General features: G+C 39.6%; 1 protein-coding gene across 1 annotated transcript; it reads left to right on the top strand.

Moving 5' to 3' along the window:
• Positions 1–2,698: 2,698 nt before the first annotated feature.
• Positions 2,699–24,145, top strand: LOC130915156 (CUB domain-containing protein 1-like). The gene is made up of 9 exons (XM_057834965.1): positions 2,699–2,933; positions 5,936–6,142; positions 9,394–9,756; positions 9,823–10,191; positions 12,941–13,138; positions 14,770–15,138; positions 15,218–15,565; positions 15,648–15,735; positions 22,040–24,145. Exons 1-9 carry the CDS (start codon positions 2,873–2,875, stop codon positions 22,467–22,469), a joined length of 2,433 nt encoding a protein of 810 aa, XP_057690948.1. The 5' UTR covers positions 2,699–2,872; the 3' UTR covers positions 22,470–24,145.
• The last annotated feature ends 604 nt before the right edge of the window (positions 24,146–24,749 follow it).

Genomic DNA, 24,749 nt, shown 5'->3' with positions numbered 1-24,749 from the left:
GGATGGACTTCAGTTTTTTCCGTCACCGTTTTAAAAAATCGGTCAACGACGGAAAATATTCGGTTAACGCGACCCCTGCTTTAGAGCATCATCCCCTGGTTTCTTCGTATTCTGCGATACCAGTGGTGACATTTTAGCGCTGTATCAGATTGATTTACATGTGTGGATTTATAACGTGGGGAAAAAAGGTCCAGCAGGACGTATGCCTACATGGAATACTGCAGTAAATTCAGAAAAGTAGATAAAAGATATACCCATCTGTGGTTATATTTAGTAGGATTACGTTGTTGTATGTCATTAACTTGAAAAATGAATTTAGGTGAATACCTTGGGTATTTTTCCAGCCATAAAAGAAACTATAGTGATCCCTCGCTACTTCACGCTTCAAACTCCGCGCCCTCAGTCCATCGCGGATTTATTTCAATTAAAAAATAAATACAGTACTTTATTTGAAAATGTTATATGATCAAGTTATATGCATATATATATACAGTATGTACAAATCATCGTTTTCGTTTATGCATATATGAACTGACTGTGCCATGGGAGGAACGCATGGACGAGGCAAATTAGAGGTAGCGTACCAAGTACCAGGTGCTGGCGAAAGAGAGCAGGAGGGAAGGCTGGAAGACAATCTGTGAGCCTCTGGAGGTGGGCTGCCGGGTATTTGCAGGGCGGTCACTCTGCAGAGTGTTCGCCCGGCTAGGACTTGTCGGGAAGGCAAAGCGGAAGGCTGTCAGAGCCGCAACTGAAGCCGCAGAGAAAGCCACAAGATGGCTTTAGATTAAGAGGGCAGAGCTGTGGGCAAACGCTGCTAGGACACAGGCCGGGGATTGATCACACCGGTCGGGTCACCTAGGCTGAGGGGGTCTGATGTTTAGAGACCCGAAACCCCTGATGACGCTAGGAAACATCACTGATGATGTGTCCCAGTGCATCTGCAAGATGTATCTTTCACCATTTATATCATAAATATTACATTTGCAGTTCTTAACAAACCATTTATGGAACAATATATATGTAGGGTTTTTTTTGTTTGTTTTTGTTTCGTTTGTTTTTAGTTTTTTTAATTATACTTCGGGGAAAAAGGGAAAAGAACATGTCGTGTTTGTATCTCTTTCTAATGCTGTTAAATCTGAATAAATTCATTGAACACACCCCCCCCAAAAAAAAAATTAAAAAAAATATATATATATATATATATATATATATATATATATATATATATATATATATATATATATATATATATATATATATATATATACAAGTATATATGGCGGAAAACACTCAGGTGACTTAAAGTTCCGCTCCGAGACCCCCAATTTGGTCAAATTTCTAAATTGTCCGAAAAGCATGTGTGATACATCATTGGAAAGCTTAAAATCTTAATGTTCTTGGGGGGGAAAATTTTGAGGCGAGAGCATGCGAGAGCAGAATTACAGACGCCATGACTATAACAAGATATTATCGCGTACTTACCTTGTTTCGATCCAAAAACTCCATGTAGCATGTATCACCGAGTGTCAAGACACAGCTGTGAATGGCCACAGCTGGATTTTTAGGGCATTTTATGGGTGAAACATGGTAATATAATATATAAGGGTCGCGACGCAGAAATCGCAGACATCATAGAGTGGTCGAGATTTTCTTTTTTATATACTTACCCTTTTAGACGTCTTTTTTCAAATTTTCTTTGTTCGGTTCGATTAGTTATCATCTAAAATATTGGGGAAAATACAACAGCAACGAAAAAAATACAATCAAGCAATAGTTATAAGGTAGATATCCGTGACTTTTTTACAGATGCTTTTTTTTCATTGTGACGTAATTTGTTTAAAAGTTCAAAATATGCCAGTGAATAATTTTTTTTAAGTTTTTTTTTTTTTTTTTTCAAACGAAATATTAGATAACAATTAATGATTGTAAGCTGAAATGACAGACATTTCGAATAATAAATACGATTACGTACCTTCTTTTTATGGCTAGGTTGAAACAAAAGCGGTTGCGCGACATCTGTAAAACGGGGGTTTCCAGGGTAAAACGGACTAATTAAAAATAATTCAGGGACTTAATGCGCCATGAATCTGCTGCCATAGCAGGTTCATAGACATAGACATATGTAGTAATATGTAGTAATATGTAATAATAGGTAATAATATGTAATATTATAATATAATATGTAATAATATGTAATAATATGTAATAATATAATATAATATAATATAATATAATATAATATAATATAATATAATATAATATAATATAATATAATATAATATAATATAATATAATATAATATAATGTTCCATCAAACACAACAGTTCTTTTGGCTTAAAATACAGCAGTTTATTTTAAAGAGGGATGCAAGAGCAGAAACTGCTTTTTCAGCCTTGTCTGTCTTTTCCGCCGTATACATTATTTTAATGTAAATAAGCTCCGCGGATTTTTGATTTTCGCGGTGGGGATCCCCCTTTAAACGCGAAAAACGAGGGTTCACTGTACGTATTCGATTTCAAAATTTCTCAATTGAATTGGTTTATGACCAATTTCTTCCACATTGACAGTGTTGAATACATTTGTATTTTAAGTTAATTAAGACGTCCTACTTTTATCAGTCTTTTTCCCCAAACACATCTGCACTTCCAAATTAGCACGTCGGGCAAGAAGCAATCCCTCCCTCGTTTACCTGTAGTTTACCACGCCCGGCGTACTCACGTACACTTCCAGGAAGTGGATCTGATCAACGAAATGAAGTTGCCCAACACTTCTTTCCCTAACGACGACAGTACGAGTTAGTTCACCATGCTCAAAGGTCCAGTGATTTCAATCGGGAACAAAGTCGTACTGTACATGTGAATTGTTCGGCAGCATGCCGCTTTACAGACTAACATGGTGTTTATTACTTTGCTGTTTCGTCTTCGCCACATCAGGTAAGTCTAGAGCCTAAAATATTAACCGATAAAACGCGCATCGGGAAAGTACTTTTGGTTGGTAACTACATCAGCATTTGTTTTTTACGGCTATACAATGTTACCTGCTTTAAGAACAATTGCTGTGACTTTAGGGAGTGTACTGGTTGTTTCTACAAACCGAAAGAAACTAAGCAGGACCATGAATTAAAATGAGTCTCATTATGAAATGTTATTGTTGGTATTGGCGTGGCCTTTTTTTTAACATCTGCCAAGGAAAACTGGGTTTCTGGGGCCTACAGTATTTTATAGAGAATTACCAACTGTCTTATTTAGTTTTTGATTAATGATAATGATGATGGGTGGGTTTATTTATTTAGGATGGGTTTATAAAGTTGGAAAAGCAACGCATGATCTCACCCAAATATGATCTCCACGGGCACCGAATAGGGGTGAAAAGTGATAGTGATTCTAAGGGCCCATGCCCTGATGGGGCCCACAAAGAAAATTAGAACATTAAGTATCGTTTCCAAATTTAAATATTAATCATTATATTTTTAATAGGAATAAATCGAAAGGTTTCGTTTTCTTGTTTTGTTTTTGGCAAAAAGTAAACACCCAGAGAGCATATGTATTGCCACTCCTCAAACCCCGTATTTTCATTAAATGGTTTGGTCTGCCCTTCCCTAGATCAGACCGGGAGCAGCGGTGCGCATTTACACCAGTCAATGACTCGGAGCGCGCGGTGTTGCAGAAATGTTTTCAAAACAATAATTGTGTTATCAAAAGAGGAAAGAAAAGAAAGCAAAACAGGAGAGGGGTAGAAAAGGCCAACAGGATGTAACAAAGTACTTCACAAAGGAAGGTTGGTGTCTTGTGTCAGTGTAGTGCTGAAAATTAACCTGTTATCTTAGCCCACTCCAGCCCCATCTGGAACCTCGCGATGTCTATTATAAAGCTCCGAAGCGAGGTCCCACCTCACTCCGTAAGAAATATGGGATTTTCCCGGCCTCAATGAGCGACATACACCTATTCAAAAACATGAATTCCAAATAATAACTGCATTTTTTGGTATCCTACAGATGTTGAAAGTTGGTGTGGAAATTTTCTTTTTAAAAATCAGCTTGAATCCAGTTTGTAAAGAATTTATTGAATTTCGTTTGTCATCAATTTAATTTAGTTTGTTAACAAGGGACCTCGCTTTGGAGCTGTAGCCTATAGTGGAGATCGCGAGTTTCCAGATGGGGCTAAGCCTACTCCGTAATGGAATACTGTACATGTTTGCTAGCTAGTGTTTGCTCCACTTTTAGCTTACATTTAATCAGTACAGCAGGCAAACCCTTTGCACGCTCTTCATACTAAAACAGTTGTATACTGTATACTGTAATGTATACTGTAGTATAGTTAAGTTAAAACAAAACATTTATTCTAAGTCATTCATTATGGTATTTGCTTTGAGAATATTTCTAATAAAAATATATTTAGATTGTAAAAGATGGCCTTCAGTACATTTCTTATAGATGATATCAGTCAATTCATTATTGCTCTATACGTTGTATGTTTACATAAATATATTTTCATCTTAAATTAATGCAGAAAATGCACAAATTAGTGTGTAAAGATTCACCAGAGTGCAGGCAATTATGTTGTTGATACTCTAAATGTGTGTGTGTGTCCCCGCACTGGTGGTGGGGCCCAAAGTGATATCTTTTCATGGGGCCAAAAATCCCTGGCAGCGCCCCTGATGATCTCTAATGAATAATGATAAAACTTCAAAACATAAGCATGAATATTTAACAATCGCATATCTGACCGGTTGGAATCAAATTAAAGTGTGTGAAATAGACATGTGCCGATTACCGGTTTCAAGGTATACCGTGGTATGAAAATATCAAGGTTTCAAAACCGCAATTTTTTTTCCTCATACCATCCCTATGGTATTAGCTATTTTTTATATCGCAACAATACAGGGAGAAATCCCTCGCTTGCAGCTGCAAGGCTCAAACCCCCCCACCACTGGTTCATTGTCAGTGAGTCAGCTGTGCTACACGATGGCTGGAGGAGGTGAAACTCCTGAACTTTTTTCCCCCATCGAAGAAAACGAAATCGCTGGTATGGGAATACTTCGGCTACAGAAAAGATACAAATGGCTGCGGCTTAGAGGAGGAGGGCCAACTGACATGTAAAACATGTTTGCGGAGGCTGGCTGCCGAGGAGGCAATACCTCCAATATGATTTCGCATTTGTACAAAATTAAAGGTTAGTAAACACTGTCATGAACGTTTCCCACCAGCTACAATAGTTAACTCCAGTGTTTAGTGTGTCTACCAGTGGCAAAACGGGGTGTTTTTTTTCTCTCTGGTAACTGTCTGCGTTGAAAAAGAAAGTGTGTGTATAATGTAAACATGATACGAGTCATACACACGCGCTTTTTATGGTAAATAATTCAATTATTTTTGTTCTGATGGTAATAATGTTGAGCTGTGGCTGTGGGCTTAGGCTCACCTAAAGGACTGCATTTATTAAAATCTAAAATAACATCATTGGTATAGGTGATTACTAAGAAATAAGGTGCCGATTCTGTGCAATGTGCACTTTTCAAGATATAGTTTTAAACCGCTGGGCGCCCTACCCAAGATGGCCATCAGCTTCACACGCTGCCATTAAAAAGGAGTGCCTTTCGCCTTTCCCAAGATGATGATAGATCTGTTGCATCCAATCATCCTTCTGCTGTTAATTTAAATTATTAATTATAATTTATATTATTATATAATGATATTACTAGTAGACGTCCAATCCATTTGAAGTTGGAGGGATGGCACCCTCCCGCCTCAAATGAATTGGACGTTTACTACTGATAAACTAATTGTTAGGAGGGTGCATCTTGGCCAGAGGTAGAACCATGACTGAAAAGCTTTCCAATTTGAATGGAATGTTTTACAAAGTATTGTAAATGAGATAGAAAGTCAAAGAATACAGTCGGATGAAATGGTATTGAGATGCAAACCTTCATTTATTTCCAGGCTTCCAGACGCTGAGACTGACGCCAGACCGAGGCACCGTTGTCAACATCAGCAATACGGCCAAAGGGTCATTATGCAAAGTGTGCTCCGGGGCGGGGCGCAAGTGTGACAACTCACTATTGTTAAAAAGCGGCACCTCTGTATCAGTGGAGTTCAATTGCCCCCAACCTGAACGTGTATTCATGGTGGAGATCACACGAAACATAGGTAACATTTACAATATAACAATGTGGTGTGAGTGTTCTCTTATAAAGAAACTAAACGTTAGACTACCGTTGTCACGATATTCGAATTTTCAACTCGATATTGATACAAAAAACAACAACTCAATACCATTTTTAATACGACATAAATTTTAAAAAAATTAAATGTTTTTTTATTTTTTTTTTTAAATAATGAAAATGCAAAAATATCCTCCATTACCATTACTACTACGAGTACTAATAACAAATTTCTAGTGACCTGTGTTAGTGCAAAAACAAATTTCAATGAATAAAACAAATTTCAACATATAAAACAATTAGGGATAATACTGCAACACACTCAAATGTTGGCTGGATGTTTAAAAAAAAAAAAAAAAAAAAGAAAAAAAAAGAAAAAAAACAACAACAGTAGTTCCTTTTTTGTATCTGTGTTGAAACTACATGACAATAAATAAACTACCAATTAATTAAGGCACGATGGCCAGATGAGCTGAGTACTTGGACTGCAGCTATCGATTATTTTAGTAATCGATTAATCCATTAACTAGTTAGTTCGAATATTTGAGTAATCGGATTAGGAACATTTAATGTGTTGGAGAATACATTTTCAGAGATGTAAAACAACGGCTTGCTTAGATTGCACTTTGAAAAGAGCATTAAATGCGATTACAAAATAAAATTCCCACCCCAAGTGTTCCTTCAACCTATGCAGAATTGCACTTTCATTTAAAAATAAAAAAGAAATACCTTAGCTTAGCCTCAAACGATATTAAAAAAAAATCAATAAACGAGGATCCAAGTACTACAATTGGCTAACTTGCATCGCAAAAGTCCGCTCGGTGAAATGCTATAAAATGCTAACATTTTTTTTTTTTTTACAATTCTCTTCGTTCAAACACATATTCTCACAAAATGCTAAATATACTTCTAAACTAAATAATGAATGCAAAAACAAACATATTATCTAAAACAAAAACATACCGTAGGTTTGCCTTAACAGGGAGCAGCTGGATTCCGCCATGTTAAATGAGTTATGTCATATTCACTGTTGCCACTAGAGGGCAGTGTATCCATCCAAATCAATACAACTAAATGCAAACATTTTCAAAACCATCACAACGCCACTCCAATTAAAGGAATCCTCAAAGCAGCAAAACTTGCTTTGAAGCTTTTCTCTAATCGAATTACTTACTATTAATAGATTAACCCTATAATGCAGCGCTACAGAGTATCAATATTTTGCAATCAAATATCGTATCCGGATACCTGTCAATCTCTATAGACCCTACCCACCGACGTCATAAAACCACGTGCTCGCTGTATGGTTCCGCCCACTTGTCCGTCATTTTGTCTCTGTATTAGCATTGGTTTCAATTGATCGAGGAATTTAAAATGCATTTCATGGAAGACCCGGTGCTTTCTGATGCCGTAAACTCACTGGATGTGTTGCATAAAAGGCGTTATGTGGAAAAGCTTCGTTCTATACAGTCGCCAGATCCATATTTGATGCCCAAATCGATGTTTTTCGACCCACTGTCTTCGCCCTGTCTGCCTGACATCTGCTACGCTGATATTTACAATTATCTTGTCCACACAAAATCAGCCTATTCTCACGAAAATTTGAAAAACACTTTAAGAGCTTGGAGGCTTATAAATACTTCGTTGCTGGCTGGGTGAAACATGTCCTCGTCCACGAAAATTCGGCAGGAATCTATCTTGTGCTTGGAAAGGTGAGTTACGAAATTTTCAATTCAAAATCTTTTGTTATTGCTAACATCCACTGTCAAGTCTAATGTATTTCATGTCGTTTGTCAATGGAGTTAAGGCTTTTAATGTTTATATGGTTTAGCGATAGCACTCTCACTACATACATACGTGTATGTTGTCGGCGATTAGCCTAGCAATGATCTTAATTGTGGTTATTTGTCAGCCCCGTAGACGAGGCCAGTTTCTTTCACTTGGTACCAGCTAAATATTATTCAAAAAATAACGATGGTGGAAGAAAGGGAAGTCACAAACATCTTGAATTTGAAACTATGTCGTACTACATCGTATGTTGTCGGCGATTAGCCTCGCAATGATCTTAATTGTGGTTATTTGTCAGCCCCGTAGACGAGGCCAGTTTCTTTCACTTGGTACCAGCTAAATATTATTCAAAAAATAACGATGGTGGAAGAAAGGGAAGTCACAAACATCTTGAATTTGAAACTATGTCGTACTACGTCGTATGTTGTCGGCGATTAGCCTCGCAATGATCTTAATTGTGGTTATTTGTCAGCCCAAAACCCTCTAAGTATATGTTAAATGCATCTTACCGGATATAAAATGACTACTACATAGTCTGTGGTGATTTTTTGGTGCCCAGTTTTCACGTCGAATTGCAGCCGTCCATTTTGCTCTCCTCTTTGGATCCCTCGGAATACGGTAAAACTTCAAGTCTCTCCTTCCATCTTCTCTGTTAGTGCAACCAACAGCCACACACGCCTTCACCATTTTGAATATTAATGTTAAGGAGCAGAAAAACACGCCGTAAATAGGAGAAATGTACGTAGCCGTAACAGGTTAACACTATGTTTTGACGGACAAGTGGGCGGTACCATTCAGGAGAGTGGAGTTGTGACGTCACGTGGGTAGGGTCTATACCAGGGTTCAGCAAATCTGGACCTCGATGCTATCTATCCTGTCGTGTTTTCCACGTCTCTCTCCCCTAACACACCTGAATCAAATGATTATGTCATCAGCAACCTCTCCAGAAGCCTGATAATGATCCTTATTTGATTCAGGTGTGTTGAAGGAGGGAGACATGGAAAACACGACAGGAAAAGTGGCTCCGAGGTCCGGATTTAGTGAACCCTGCTCTATACTTTTCAATACTTTTGATAGCCTTTGTTAGACAATGGAGTACTCAGTTGTTGTTGTTTTAATCTGGCCCACTAAAAATTCACATTTTTGAGAGTAATGTAACATTTGTTGCATTAACTCGCTAGCTGCTGTTGACCGCGACAGACGTAAAATCCAATTGAGCAGGGACCTCCTTAGTTTAAATGGATTGGACACCTGAATGAATTATTCTATTTGTGAAAGAAACACATTTTTCACATTTTACATACACCTTGCTACAATTTAAGACCATATCCATTTTAGAACAATTTTAAAATCCTGTAAAAACCCTTGAGCAAAGTTGACAAATTTTGTCCATCCCTTAGCTAGCTTTGCTTCTCACTATTCTATATATATATATATATCTCTATTTAGAATGCACCACTAAGTCATGCAATGATGACATCAGTCATGGTGGTTCGAACTTGGATCCATGGTTGGAGTTTCACCGCAGGTTCACCTGGAACCTAAGATCTTCAGGACCAAAGTCGGTCCAAATAGACTTCACCAAGATGAGCTTGAGACAGATTCCTCCATCTGAAAACTGTCCAGATAAGCATACCTACACCTTCAAGGTCTTTCAGGCAACAGGGACTGTGGCCATTGGCACATATTGTAAGACAGGCCCAATAAGCAGCGCACAGATTCTAAGACAGGGCAGCTTCTCTCTGGATGTCCCACCAGAACTAGAGGTCCGAAGAGACCAATTTGCCGTGTCTGTAGGAGAGGAAATCAAATGTAAGTTAACTTCTTCATAAATTAGTCTTAGACTTATCTTGAGTCTAAATGTTTTCTTTTTTCCAGCTCTCGCCAAAATCACAGTATCTTTGCCACAATCAACATCTTCCTTGGCGTTGTTGTCTCCTAACTTCCCTGAGAGTTTTCCCGACGATGACGTAATGGAATGGTACTTCGAGATCTCGAATAAACAACGGGCAGCAATTGAATTCCTTGACCTCACAGAGCCACGGTGTTTGAAGAAGGAAACTGCGGCCGAGTATCACAGCAAAGGCAGGCGGGCGCTGGTAATGGCCTTGGCGGACACCCAGCCAGTCCAGAATCAAGGAGACTTTTCTCTGATTCTGAGGAACTGTGAAATGGACAGAAGACGAGCTGGTTCTCCTGGACTGTCCCTGAAACTTAAGGTGTCAACTTCAAGGGTGAACGCACCAGGTATGTAAACAGCATTAACCATTTTAAATTACATTTCACATTTAACAACCAATAAACACCGACATACAGTGAAGAAAATAAGTATTTGAACAGCCTGCTATTTTGCAAGTTCTCCCACTAAGAAATCACGGAGGGGTCTGAAATTTTCATTGTAGGTGCATGTCCACTGTGAGAGAGGTAATCTAAAAAGAAAAATCCGGAAATCACAATGCATGATTTTTTTTACTATTTGTGTGATACAGCTTCAAAAATGTGTTTGAACACCTGCCATTAGCTAGAATTCTGACACTGAAAGACCTGTTAGTCCACCTATTAAAAGTCCACCTCCACTCCATGTATTATCTTGAATCAGATGCACTTGTTTGAGGTCGATAGTAGCACAAAGACACCTGTACACCCCACACAATCAGTAACACTCAAACTTCTAACATGGTCAAGACCAAAGAGTTGTCCAAAGACACGAAAGACAAAATTGTTCCCCTCCACAAGACTGGAAATGGCTACAGAGCAATTGCCATGCATCTAGGTGAAAAAAAGATCCACTGTTGGAGCAATCATTAGAAAATGGAAGACGCTAAACATGACGGTCAATTTCAACAGGAGTGGAGCCCATCCATCCATCCATCCATTATCTTCCGCTTATTCCGGGGTCGGGTCGCGGGGGCAGCAGCTTCAGCAGGGAAGCCCAAACTTCCCTCTCCCCAGCCACTTCAGCCAGCTCCTCCGGCGGGATTCCAAGACGTTCCCAGGCCAGCCGAGAAACATAGTCTCTCCAGCGTGTCCTGGGTCGACCCCGGGGCCTCCCGCCAGTGGGACATGCCCGGAACACCTCTCCAGGGAGGCGTCCAGGAGGCATCCGAACCAGATGCCCGAGCCACCTCAACTGGCTCCTCTCAACGCGGAGGAGTAGCGGCTCGACACCAAGCCCCTCCCGGATGACCGAGCTTCTCACCCGATCTCTAAGGGAGAGCCCGGACACCCTGCGGAGGGAACTCATTTCGGCCGCTTGTATCCGGGATCTTGTTCTTTCGGTCACGACCCACAGCTCGTGACCATAGGTGAGGGTAGGAACGTAGATCGACCTGTAAATCGAGAGCTTCGCCTTTTGGCTCAGGAGTGGAGCCCTATGTAAGATATCACCTCGTAGGGTCTCAATGATCCTAAGAAAGGTGAGGAATCAGCCCAGAACTTCATGACATGAGTTGGTCAATGAATTGAAAAGCGCTGGGACCACCGTTTTCAAGGTTACTGTTGGTAATACACTAACACGTCATGGTTTGAAATCATTCATGGCACGGAAGGTTCCCCTGCTTAAACCAGTACATGTCAAGGCCAGTCTTAAGTTTGCCTATGACCATTTGGATGATGCAGAGGAGTCATGGGAGCAGGTTTTGTGGTAAGATGAGAGTAAAATAGAACTTTTTTTGTCATAATTCCACTAACCGTGTTTGGAGAAAGAAGAATGATGAGTACTATCTCAAGAATACCATCCCTACTGTGAAGCATGGGGGTGGTATCATCATTGGGGGTGTTTTTCTGAGCATGGGACAGGACGAGTGCACTGTATTAAAGAGAGGATGTCTGGGGCCCTGTATTGTGAGATTTTGGAGAACAACCTCCTTCCTTCAGTCAGAGCATTGAAGATGCGTAGTACCTGATTCTTCCAACATGACAATGACCCAACACACACAGGAAAAACCAAGGTGTGGCTCCGTAAGAAGCATAACAAGTTTCTAGCATGGCCTAGCTGCTCCCCAGACCTAAACCTAATAGAACATCTTTGGAGGGAGCTCAAACCCCTTGTTTCTCAGCGACAGCCGAGAAGCCCCCCTGCAGTTTGTGCAAACCTGGTGACAAACTACAGAAAATGTTTGACCTCTGTAATTGCAAACAACGGCTACTGTACCAAATATTAACATTCGTTTTCTCAGGTGTTGAAATATTTATTTGCAGCTGTATCGCACAAGTTAACTTTAAAAATTATACATTGTGGATTTTTCTTTTTAGATTATCTCTCACAGTAGACGTGCACCTACGAGGAAAATTTCAGACTCCTCCATGATTTCTAGGAGGGAGAACTTGCAAAATAACAGGGTGTTCAAATACTTATTTTCTTCATTGTACGTATGTTCTTCTAGACAAATTAAGATGAAATTCAAGTACTGTTTTATTCATTTACAAGGCAATCCTAAACTAATAACCGTGTGAAAGTCCATTTTTTCCTGGCAGTAACAAGCATAACAAGAATAATGAAATTATTAGTCATTCTAATTAGGTGCAATAGAGTTTCCTGCTATTGCTCAAGTTAAACAGGAGTTCTACAGAGTAATTATTTCACATTGTGTACACATTGGCTGCTTTACTATATCAAACGATCAATACGGTAAATTATAACATTTTTTTTAAAACAAGAGGAGCCTTTTTAGTTTTACTACAACTTTAATAAACAGTTTGGAAGAGTGATTGATACGTGACATGTTGCAACAGGTAGAGGTAGTTCGGTACATGATTTGCACTACTTTTTTTTTTTAAAACCGTCTTTTTATGTCAACTAACAGTTTAAAAAAAAATTGTATGACGTAGAATGTGTGATTCGTAGAGCCCCAGGTTTGCAGGTTGGGAAGCTCTGATGTTGCTTCACCCTTTAGTCATACGTGACAGCAATTTGGCCGGAAACTCAAATTTTCTTTCTGCTTTCGAAATAAGTGTGGGGAGAAAGAGACCTAAACTTTTGAACTCTTACCTGCAGTGTTGTGTAACGTGGACTTGAGGAAAATCAAGGGATTTTCTCTTCATGTGGAGAGGGTGAAGTCAGCTTCTGAATGCGAGATGAAGATGAATTCTGTGACAGTGGAGAAGATCACGGTCCCATCCGGAACAGTTTCTCAGCTGTCTTTCCAGGACTGTCTTCCTCTGCACATCAACGCCACAACTAGTGGAGTCATTGGTAAAACCACGTTTGACTCACGCCTGCTTTAGTTGAATGGCTTTTATTCATGGCCATCATTCATTTTCTGGTTCCAGTATAGTCAATGTTTTTTCCCTTTTGAATTTTTATCTTCGGAGCTGCAGAATCTAGATATTTTTCCCTTTAAGCTTTTATTTACAGTTTATCTGGAAAGTATTCACAGTGCTTCTTTTTTTCTCTAGTGTTTTTTTCCCCTTATAATCCTACATTAAACAACCTAAAAATACCTTTACATAAATATTCACAGCTTTCTTAAATTACATGTTTTTTTTTAAAATGCTGTTCTGATTGGTGTGACTAGAATCTTGAGGGGAAAAAAAGTTTTTCTTTTCCAGGTTTGGAATAAAGCGTGATCGGCATGTTCGTTTTTTAAAGATTACCGGATAAAAGTAGCACTAATTACGTTTTGTCTATGCGAGGGCGGGTCTATAATGTCCCACTTCGGCTTTACTTCCGCTTTACGATGCGACGTCACGGTCTAAAAATAGCCTGCGTGCGGTACGCCATTACACATGGTGCTTAAACCCATAAAATCAGTCGCACCAAAGCGTCAGCAGAGGGAGACAAAAAAACACAAGTAACAGGTGGACATGACACTGGGCTGTCATTTTAATCTGTTTGAGCGGGGCATGTGCATTAATTGCGTCAAATATTTTAACGTGATTAATTTAAAAAAATAATTACCGCCCGTTAATGCGATAATTTTGACAGCCCTAGTCGAATGATATGCTGCTAGTCTCTAAGCCACTGTGGCACAGCCTTATCACAACAAAGAGCTTTTCACTTTGAAACTTTTGGGAATAAATGCTTAAATCCGTAAATTCTTTATAGATATGGATGTAAAACAGTCTCGATTCTTGGTTAAAAGCAAAAAAAAAAAAAAAAAAAAAAAAAAGGGCAGTTAGTATTTATTTTACGTAAATATTGCAAACTATGCTGCTAGTCAGTAAGCAAATTAGCGGCCGCCATATGTAAACAAAGAACTTTTTGGGAATAAATGCTTAAATCCCAGAGTTCTTTATAGATATGGACGTAAAACAGTCTCGATTCTTGGTTAAAAGCAAAAAAAAATTATGAAAATTTATGATGCCAATGCCGTCGCGGTTAATTTCTCCCAATGATTTTTTTCACAAAGTTTCAAAATGCATGCATGGTACCAAAATTATAATAATTTCCTTGAATCCTCGAACAAATCACTCCTTAGACAATCTTTCCTGTTTGTATGCGGTACAGCTTTCGTACTTTTTCGACCTAAATCCGGCGTTGGATCGCTGCATGTGTTGAATAATTGCGACCGACTGAAGCGGTCCCCTGCTTGAAGGCATGGCGCAGTGTCTGGCGAATGTGATGCCTCAATATCCTTATGAAGTCTATGACTACTCTTAGAAGTACATTTTTCTCAAAAATTACTCAAGTAAATGAAACTGAGTACATGTCACGCGTTACTACCCACCTCTGAGTACATACTATACAGTACATATGCACAGAATGTGTGAAGGGTAAAGCATTCTGAATACCTTCTTCCTTATAGTGAATTCAGAAATCTAATGTGTGCCCTCTTTATTATAAAATCCTTCATTTAAGTAAGTATAATTGACATTTTTACCCAGGTTGCAATCAACTTAAAGACTGCCCAAAGTACCCAGTGCCTCTCGTGGTGCCTTCCCTGCCAAGCTGCTTTCCGTTTCCTCTGAGTGCCGTGACATGGACGCTCCGTCCCCCTCCACATGGCACCGTGGAGTTGAGCTCTTCAGTCGGACCTCTTAAGCAGTCCCTGCCGGGTCAACCGTGCAACGACAGCATCATTGCCCTGACGGAGGATGACGGCACTACCCTAGGTCGATTCTGTCCGGAGGGGGCCATTCAAAAGATGCAAATCCACACCAACGTATCGGTCACCGTGACCAGAGTGGGGGGGCAAGCACTGAGAGCTTCTGTCAAGCCTGTGTTGACTGCTAGCTTGAAAGGAGAGATAGCGGGTAACAAACAGACAGTTTGAGTTTATTTTAAGGAAGGTTTAAAAACCGTATTGATCTTACTGTCTTCCCTTCAACACAGAAAGGTACATATTCACAGTATCCCCCAAAAGAGACAAGCCCCTCTTTTTGGCGACCCCCGGGTGGCCAGTGGGGATGGAATCGTACGCTACCGTCTCCTGGATCGTTTCTCTCCCTTCAAAGATGGAGGCTCACTTGAAGTTCGTCAACCTCAGCCAGCCCAAGTGCGCCAACCGCCACACCAACATCCGGGTGCAGAGGTTCAACAGTCCAGAGGAGGACTACAGTCGCAGGGAAGACGAGGCGGCGGATGAAATCAGCGTCTCTGAAAACTTTTACCTTAACATGTCCAACTGCATGCCTGAAAGGGGAGACTTCAAGGTCATCACGGAGATAACAGTCCAGAAAAGTACCTATCTGACCCTTCTATTAAGAGAATGATTTTGTTTACACATTGATAACATTAAAGTCTAATGTTTTGTCTCATTCAGACCAGCTGTTGATTATCATAGTGAGCGTGGTCGCTGCCCTGGTGGTCCTTTTTATCGCCGTGCTGTTGGTGGTGTGTTTTGTAATTAAGTAAGTGCTCTCCATTTATTTTCTGACCATTCTTAAGTGGGCTGCCAGCCTGCCACAAACAAATATATTGATAGTTGATTAATCACTGATTATTTTTGCGACAAGTTGATTTATCAGTTCTAAATCACCTTTGTATTGTTATGGCCTTAATATTTTAGTTATAAATAGTTTGGAACAACAACAAAAAAAACTACACTGACGAAAATTGGATTATTTGAATACTGAATAGTACGCATACAGAAGTCTCACTATCTTATTATATTTATTATCTCTTACAGTTATCAAATAAAATGTAAACAGATACTTAGAATATTTAGTTTTTTTTCCCGCTTTTTTAAAAACTGTTTTCTTTATAAATTAATAGAAAAGAGAATGTTTTCATTTTTTTATTGAATAAAAATGCATTTAAAACATTTTTTAAATGAATACTGAAAATATTTTCTCAACCATTGATTATTGGAATCAGTCTGTTTGAGGTGTACATCCTTGTCAAAATGAGTCAAAGATTTGATACTAGAAGAAAATACAGTGATCCCTCGCTATTTCGCGCTTCAAACTTTGCGTCCTCAGTCCATCAAATTTTTTTTTTTCAATTAAAAAAAAAAAAAGAAAAATACAGATGAGCTGTCCCAATCTGATCACATAGTCTCATTCTCCCACCTGCTCCTTTTCTTGGTCAGGCAGTGCACTGGAGTTGCTTGTAACGTCCCAAATCAAAAGCTCGCTAAGGACATAAAACGAACCACGAGTTCATAAGTGGATGCAATTTATTTACACAACTCCAATTCACAGTGAATACAAAATATGGAAGCTTGCTTTCAGGGTAAGCCCAGGCCAAAACAACAAAGAAAATGAATCTACTCTTAAACCCCCACCCGCTAATTAAACCCTAATCATTTAAAGAAAAAAAAAAAAAGAACAAAAAGAAACAGGAGAAAACGGGTTGAACAAAAATGTCAGCTTACCCCTACTGCTTCGGTGCTCTTATTTACTGTGGTGAACAAAAACGATCCAATAATGGCAAAACACAAAAGACCTCACCGTAAAAACGGGAGGTTAACGAAAAGCGATCGAAAACGAAAGCGAATGGATGGCGAGCAAACAGCTAGCAAGGAGGTACGCGACGCAAGTGCTGTCAAATACGACCTCGTCCGTCCATTGACAGCGGCTGACTTTTGAAGCTTGGCGCCCTTCCTTCGTGGCCAATCAGCGGCACCAAAATCGTCTGCCCGTCCGGCGTCGATCAGCTTACGTCACAAATGGGAGGGGAAACAGCCAGGTGGCGGACGCGAGGATCAGCTGAGTGTTGATGTCTCAAGAAAAAAAATGAAACGGCCAGGGCCTCAGTCCATCATGTTTTTTTTTCAATTGAAATAAATACAGATGAGCTGTCCCGATCCGATCACGTAGTCTCTCCCTGCTCCTTTTCTTGGTCAGGCAGTGCACTGGAGTTGCTTATTAAAGTTAGCGATGATTGACAGACCTTAAGGTTTGATCTTGCCAGAGATACCGGGAAGCCAAAACTTCAAAGCGCCGAATGCGTCAGTCATCGTTTAACTTGTTGAACAGTTGCTGTGGCAACTCAATTTTTGTAAGTGAGCAGCTTGAGCGGATTTGAGTGGACTCACTCAATAAAGCATTTAATAAAGACAAGCATTTTTCTACTTTATTCTTGTTTGAAATAATTCAGTGGGACATTAACATGTTTAGAACTTATCATAATGACAGTAATACATTTGATTTGCTAAAAAATCATTTAATAAAAATATAAACATAAGTTTTTTTTAAATGTATATATATATATATATATATATATATATATATATATATATATACAGTGCCTTGCAAAAGTATTCGGCCCCCTTGAATCTTGCAACCTTTCGCCACATTTCAGGCTTCAAACACAAAGATATGAAATTTAATTTTTTTGTCAAGAATCAACAACAAGTGGGACACAATCGTGAAGTGGAACAACATTTATTGGATAATTTAAACTTTTTTAACAAATAAAAAACTGAAAAGTGGGGCGTGCAATATTATTCGGCCCCTTTACTTTCAGTGCAGCAAACTCACTCCAGAAGTTCAGTGAGGATCTCTGAATGAATCAATGTTGTCCTAAATGACCGATGATGATAAATAGAATCCACCATTCCACAATGGAATGGTTCAAAAATAAACGTATCCAGGTGTTAGAATGGCCAAGTCAAAGTCCAGACCTGAATCCAATCGAGAATCTGTGGAAAGAGCTGAAGACTGCTGTTCACAAACACTCTCCATCCAACCTCACTGAGCTCGAGCTGTTTTGCAAGGAAGAATGGGCAAGAATGTCAGTCTCTCGATGTGCAAAACTGATAGAAACATACCCCAAGCGACTTGCAGCTGTAATTGGAGCAAAAGGTGGCGCTACAAAGTATTAACGCAAGGGGGCCGAATAATATTGCACGCCCCACTTTTCAGTTTTTTATTTGTTAAAAAAGTTTAAATTATCCAATAAATTTTGTTCCACTTCACGATTGTGTCCCACTTGTTGTTGATTCTTGACAAAAAAATTAAAATTTTATATCTTTATGTTTGAAGCCTGAAATGTGGCGAAAGGTTGCAAGGTTCAAGGGGGCCGAATACTTTTGCAAGGCACTGTATATTAGGGCTGTCAAACGATTAAAATTTTTAATTGAGTTAATTACAGCTTAAAAATTAATTAATTGTAATTAATCACAATTAATCGCAATTCAAACCATCTCTAAAATATGCCATATTTTTCTGTAAATTATTGTTGTAATGGAAAGATAAGACACACGATGGATATATACATACAACATAATGGGTTTTCCCATTGGCAGTGTATCAAATACTTGTTCTCCCCACTGTTTGTTTGTTGTGAAGGAGCTGCCAATAAACGGCGCGGCCCAAAGAACGCCTGTGTCCACTCGCCTTTACTGTATAACATATATCTGTACCAGGGGTCGCGTTAACCGAATATTTTCCGTCGTTGACCGGTTTTTTAAAACGGTGACGGAAAAAACTGAAGTCCATCCGTCATTTTGACAGGTTGCAATTCACACCCCAGACCACAGGGTGGCAAGTGAGCATATTAATTAGCTATTGTCTCTCTTGATGCATGACGTCGTTGGCCTTACTCAGAAAATGTCAAGGCAGCTGAGTGTTTGCCTGGCATGGCCAGACTGTTCTCCCTGTATTTTTCAAACACTGAGAGAAAAGTCTGGGACACAGAGTGGGTACAAAATCAATCGACAAATCAGATTTGTTTATTTGCGTGACGTGTTCTTCACGAGCAACGTCACTCTTGCGCGCCGAAAGTCGTCTCTACAACAACACGGATGGTGGGAGAGCCGAGAATATGTTCCAATCCGCGGTAAATTCAGTTTTAAATGAGCTAAAACACATCGACACGAGACATTGACAACAGTCTGTCTCGCGCTCGCCATGTTGAATAAACTCCGTTCTCCTCGTATGTTTACTTCCGCGCGCAAGTCCCTCGTCCTGCCCTCGTCGCTTTGCTAACGGCACGTCTGCCCGTCGCTGATTGGTGCACTCCGCTGTCTGTTTGCCTCTTGTTAAGCTTGTTCGGACAGAATATTAATTAAAAATGAATGAAAACTAAATACTATTGAATATGTCATTATTATCATTTTAAAAATGTAAGTGACGGGTAAAAATAGATTATGACCGGATTTTTATGACACTGTCAGTCAAAATGACAGACAACGAAAAAGTCTAGCGCAACCTCTGATCTGTACATATCTTACCCAAAATACAACAAGAGACACATAATTGCCACTAAAAGAAAGAAAACTCACCGAAATATGTGTGGAGCACAAATAGCAATTTGCATTGCATTGTGAATACAGCATAAACGTCTCACAACTACTAATTCTCCCACGTTTATAAGAAATAACATGAGTATGGAACGGCGCTGCCCCCAAGCGGCCGGTGGCATTCTCTTCACTCTTAATGTCCATAAACGGCCTCATTGTAATCTGTTTGAGGCAATATGCGAGATGGTCATTCACCCAAGCGCCAGCAGAGGGCGGCAAAACTCCATAACAACAAGTGAGCGTTTCACTGTACTGTCATTTAAATCTGTCTGAGCGGGACATCTGCGTTAATTGCGTCAAATATTTTAACGTGATTAATTAAAAAAATTAATTAACGCCCGTTAACGCGATAATTTTGACAGCCCTAATATATATATATATATATATATGTATATATATATATATATATATATATATATATATATATACATACACAGGGGTGCACATATTATTTTTGCCCAGGTTCTCAGAGGAGGACCTGGAGATGTGACTTGGTCCTCATTGAGCTTGAGAGCCGACCCGCCTGTTGTGATAAAATTATGACAAGCTTTACTTAGAGCCAATTACCTTTAATTAATTATATAAACAATTAACGCTTGATTAAACTTAAACTGGCACAACAAAATTGCCATTATTTCGAAGTGAAATGTAAAGAAATAAACATAAAAGCACAAATTCAAAATAAAGGGCATTCATATGCGGCTCCCACATCAACTCCAAGCCTTTGTAAAAGTAGGATGTCCTCCTCATAAGAGCTCATTGAACGTGCATGTTTAGCTTTGTGAAAAGCGAGCAAAAAAACGTTTGTCAGTGCATGGCGCTGTTCTTCAATAACTTTTTTCCGCCACTTGTCCAAAGGGCAAGTGGGGTCTTGTCTGACATCGATAGTTTGCTTAATTGCCACATGCTCTGTTATTTTCATGCTTTTCGAAGTTTGGATGGCTAAAATACTTTGACCCTACATAAAATGCGCTGCTCTTATTAACGACATTGGGATTCTCACGGGAAAAGTTGCACCACATTTCCGTGCGAGCATCATTTGCTTCTAGCCATGGTACCTCCTGCAGCCACTTTTCAGCAAAAGTCCTTTTTTACGGTAGCTCTGGTGACGTCTCTGTCGTCTGTCTGTCTTTTGACGTGGGCTGGGGAACACGGAAATAATTACAGTCAGTGGGGCCTGCCTCTTTGACATTTTGAGAAGTGATTTTCTCGTGTCTACCGCAAATACAGTGGTCAGCCATCGGTACGCAAAAGCATATGGAAGCCATTGAGGGCCAGCGCGTTTGTCTACGTACAGTCCGCATGCGTGCATGCGGACCACTTATGTGCACCCCTGTATATATATATATATATATATATATTAGGGCTGTTAAACGATTAAAATTTTTAATCGAGTTAATTACAGCTTAAAAATTAATTAATCGTAATTAATCGCAATTCTAACCATTTAGAAAATATGCCATATTTTTCTGTAAATTATATATATATTCTGTAAAATAAATTGTTGGAATGGAAAGATAATACACAAGATGGATATATACATTCAACATACGGTACACAAGGACTGTAGTGGGCATTTCACTCTACTGTCATTTAAATCTGTCTATGCTGTCCTCACTCCGAAGCGTCTACTTTTTCCAAAGCTAGACAGCTAGTGAACGACGCCATAATAATCAGACTTCTTTCTTTTTCATCTGATTTATTAATAAAATGGCCTCAAAACATTGTCCTCTTTAGACCGTCGTAAAACTACAAAAAAAAAGTACACAAGCATTGCATTAGCAACAACGTTAGCTGAGCACGCTATACAGGTTCACAAAACATAAACAAAAAGCGTCTCATACAAAAAATATAACATTTCCCTTACTAACATAATATGTGCATTATTTACAACAACCATACTTACGGACAAATCTTGTCCAAGGATCATATAAGCACAACATTACAACGTAGGCGTCAGCCCGAGACGTCCTGCAGCCATATTGAACTGGCAAGACAACAATAAACCATGTCGCAAAGCGACCACAAAAGTTCGCTGTTAGACAGCACAAAAAGCCTTGCTGTAAAACTTACCAAAAGGCAGAATACTGTCTGAGCGTGACATGTGCGTTAATTGTGTCAAATATTTTAACGTAATTAATTTAAAAAATTAATTACCGCGCGTTAACGCGACAATTTTGACAGCCCTAATATATATATATATATATTTTTTTTTTAAATTAAACACGTCTTATATGTATCTCTTTCCAATGCTAAATCTAAAAAAAAATACATTGACACACACACAAAAACTACTTTGTGGTTTTTCACTTATTGCAGCGGGTTATGGTCCCCATTAACCAAGAAAAACGAGGGATCACTGTACTCTATACTGGAAAATAATTGCTACCCAAATTATACCTGAACTGACTTTTAAAACAGAAGAATTTTGAGTCCTTGTCTTGCTCTAATCGTCTGCTACAAAACAGGAAGAAGAAAAAGAAGCTTGAGCATGAGGTGTCCGTCTACAATCCCAATGGCACCAGTTTCCAGCCGGGGCACAATGTCTTCCCGAAATCACGCGAAGACAACGAGTCCCATGTGTACGCCTCCATTGAGGACTCGCTTGTCTACACGCACCTGCTGAGAAAAGGGGCCGAGATGGGCATCTACACGGAATCGGACACATACCAGTCCTTTATGGGCCACACGGACACTCAAGTGTCAAAAGATGCCGGCGACGTTGAAACGGGAGTTTATCAAGAGTATCCAGTGTCATCTCAGGCGCCCCCGCTTCCAAACAGGCCCCCGAGCCACAGCCACACACTCGTGGACAATGTGATCTACCAGACCCAGCCTCCCTTGGACGAGCAGTCGGCAAAGATGGGGCCGAGGCTGGAGCCGGAGGGAGGCAACTGATTAGCAGTGGGATTTACACTTGACTTTGGAGATCTTCATTTCGGGTAGCTGTGCGACTAACAAGCTCAGCCTCATGAGACAGTGATTTTGCTGCACGTGGTGTTGCACCCAATTCACAAACTAGACGTGTTCACACTTGCCTGGTTGCTGCTGCCTGCTTTGTTACAGGAGTGGCAGAGCTTCTCTTGTGAAATCAGAACTGAAACTTACTACTTTTAAGAAATGGAACAAGTGTTTCTAAAAAAAAAAAGGGCCAGCTTTCATGTTATTTAAATGTCTTTTAGCAATTTTTAATAATGGTAATAAAGTGTGAAAAGATGCTTCCTTTGTTGTCCATGTGCATTAAAACTTGGACCCAACTTTTGAAACTTCCCATACATACAGTATGAGAAGAATCAGTGAAGTAAATATTCCAAAATATATATTTCATGTCACTAGAAATATAAAATCTATGTGTCAATATTTCTATGCTGCCTATCAACATTCAGCACAGCTACTGTAGGAGCTCAACATGCATTGCTATAACAATATATTTTTTTTTAACTTTGTTTTTGCATCATTTTTGGGCTTTTGATTTTTTTAATGATAGATTTATCTGTATTTAAAATGGTTTTATCTGATTTCTCGAATCTGATGAAGCTGGGGGTCAGACTGCCAAGGCCCCTGCCTTTGGCTGTCGCCGAACTCCCTAGACACTTGACCCGTTTGGCCCCTCCCACAGGTGGTGAGCCCATTGGAAGGGGGCCCCACATTGCCTTTTTGGGGTGTGGGCGGCCGGCCCCCATGGATACAGGCCCGGCCACCATACACTTGCCTTCGAGCCCCACCTCCTGGCCTGGCTCTAGATGGGGGCCCTGGTAACCCGCATCCGGGCAAGGGAAAACTAAATCCGTCTCATCTTGGGGTCTTGTTCACGAGTTAGGGTAGGAGGGAGCTGGAGATCAACAGACAGATAGGTGCAGCGTCTGCAGTGATGTGGACTCTGTGTCGGTCCATTGTGTTGACGAGGGAGCTAAGCCGAAAGGCGAAGCTCTCGATTTACCAGTTGATCTACATTCCTACCCTCACCTATGGTCACGAGCTGTGATCAAAAGAACAACATCCCGGATAAAAGCAGACGAAATTAGTTTTCTCCACATGGTGTTCGGGCTCTCCCTTAGAGATAGGGTGAGAAGCTCGGTCATCTGGGAGGGACTCCGCGTTGAGAGGAGCCATCTGAGGTGGCTCGGGCATCTGGTTCGGATGCCTCCTAGACACTTCCCTGGAGAGGTATTCCGGGCATGTCCCACTGGCAGGAGAACCCGGGGTCGACCCAGGACACGCTGGAGAGACTGTATCTTTAATGAAACAAAAAAACGACTCCGCAGGGCAACATCCAAAAAAACGTAAACAAAAGAGCAAACTGAAAGAATACAAAATTATCGAGAGAAGTCAAAAAACTGTGTGGCTCTCTTGCTTCTTAGCGCACAGCTCCTTCCGTATATATCATCAAATGTAACGGTACAAGTTTGTTTTTATGAAATCAAATAAATAACTATGAAAATGAATATTCAACTCAACCATTATTTAGACTCCTACAGCACTGGTCCACAAAAAATTATTGGATTGATTCAAACCCTTTTTCTTTTGTAATTCTGGGCTGATTAATCCAAATCTGCCTTTTTTTTGTGTGTGTAAAATCTTGCAAATCGATATTATTTAGTCCAACGCAAATTATTTTTAACAAAGTGGATCTATGCAGGCACTTAAATAGCCCAAAAGCATTGCGACAACACATAGCAAAATAATACTAGTACATGTTATGCAATGTTTTGGCAAATGCAGACACAGGAGCCCCAGCAATAGGGCTAATGTGACATGTGCTGAACTGTACTGCTGCCAAATTGTTTCAATATTTAAAAAACAGTCAACTGTGACAAACTAATGTCAGATAAATGTACATACCTAACTAAAGGACTGAAATATTAAAATTAATTGGGTGAAAATATATAAAGAATCCGTATAAAAACAACTAATGTGAGAATATAAAAAATGCTGATTGCATGAAAACCAAAGCACCCAGAAAAAAATAATGGCAGATTTGCAGTCAGCAACCAAAAATTGCATAGAATCAGTGGAGGAAAAACACAAATGCAACAGAAAAAGAAATTCGTTAATCCAGTGTAATAATAGATTTAATAACTGATGAGCTGTTGATTAAATGTTGCACCTCTAGTCATTTCCATATTAAAAATATTGATTTGAATTTAAATTTAAGTTCACTAATTTGTGAAAATATTT

The sequence above is a fragment of the Corythoichthys intestinalis genome, chromosome 4, assembly GCF_030265065.1.
Source record: "Corythoichthys intestinalis isolate RoL2023-P3 chromosome 4, ASM3026506v1, whole genome shotgun sequence".
Taxonomy (NCBI): Eukaryota; Metazoa; Chordata; class Actinopteri; order Syngnathiformes; family Syngnathidae; genus Corythoichthys; species Corythoichthys intestinalis.
The sequence above is the reverse complement of the archived record's forward strand: the minus strand, read 5'-3'. Positions and strand labels throughout refer to the sequence as shown.

Excerpts from the sequence above, each read along its gene's own strand:
- LOC130915156 (XM_057834965.1), top strand. The coding sequence starts at position 2,873 with ATGCCGCTTTACAGACTAACATGGTGTTTATTACTTTGCTGTTTCGTC. Across the intron at positions 9,757-9,822 it reads TGTAGGAGAGGAAATCAAAT|CTCTCGCCAAAATCACAGTA; the intron begins GTAAGTTAACTT and ends TCTTTTTTCCAG. Across the intron at positions 15,736-22,039 it reads GTGGTGTGTTTTGTAATTAA|GAAGAAGAAAAAGAAGCTTG; the intron begins GTAAGTGCTCTC and ends GCTACAAAACAG.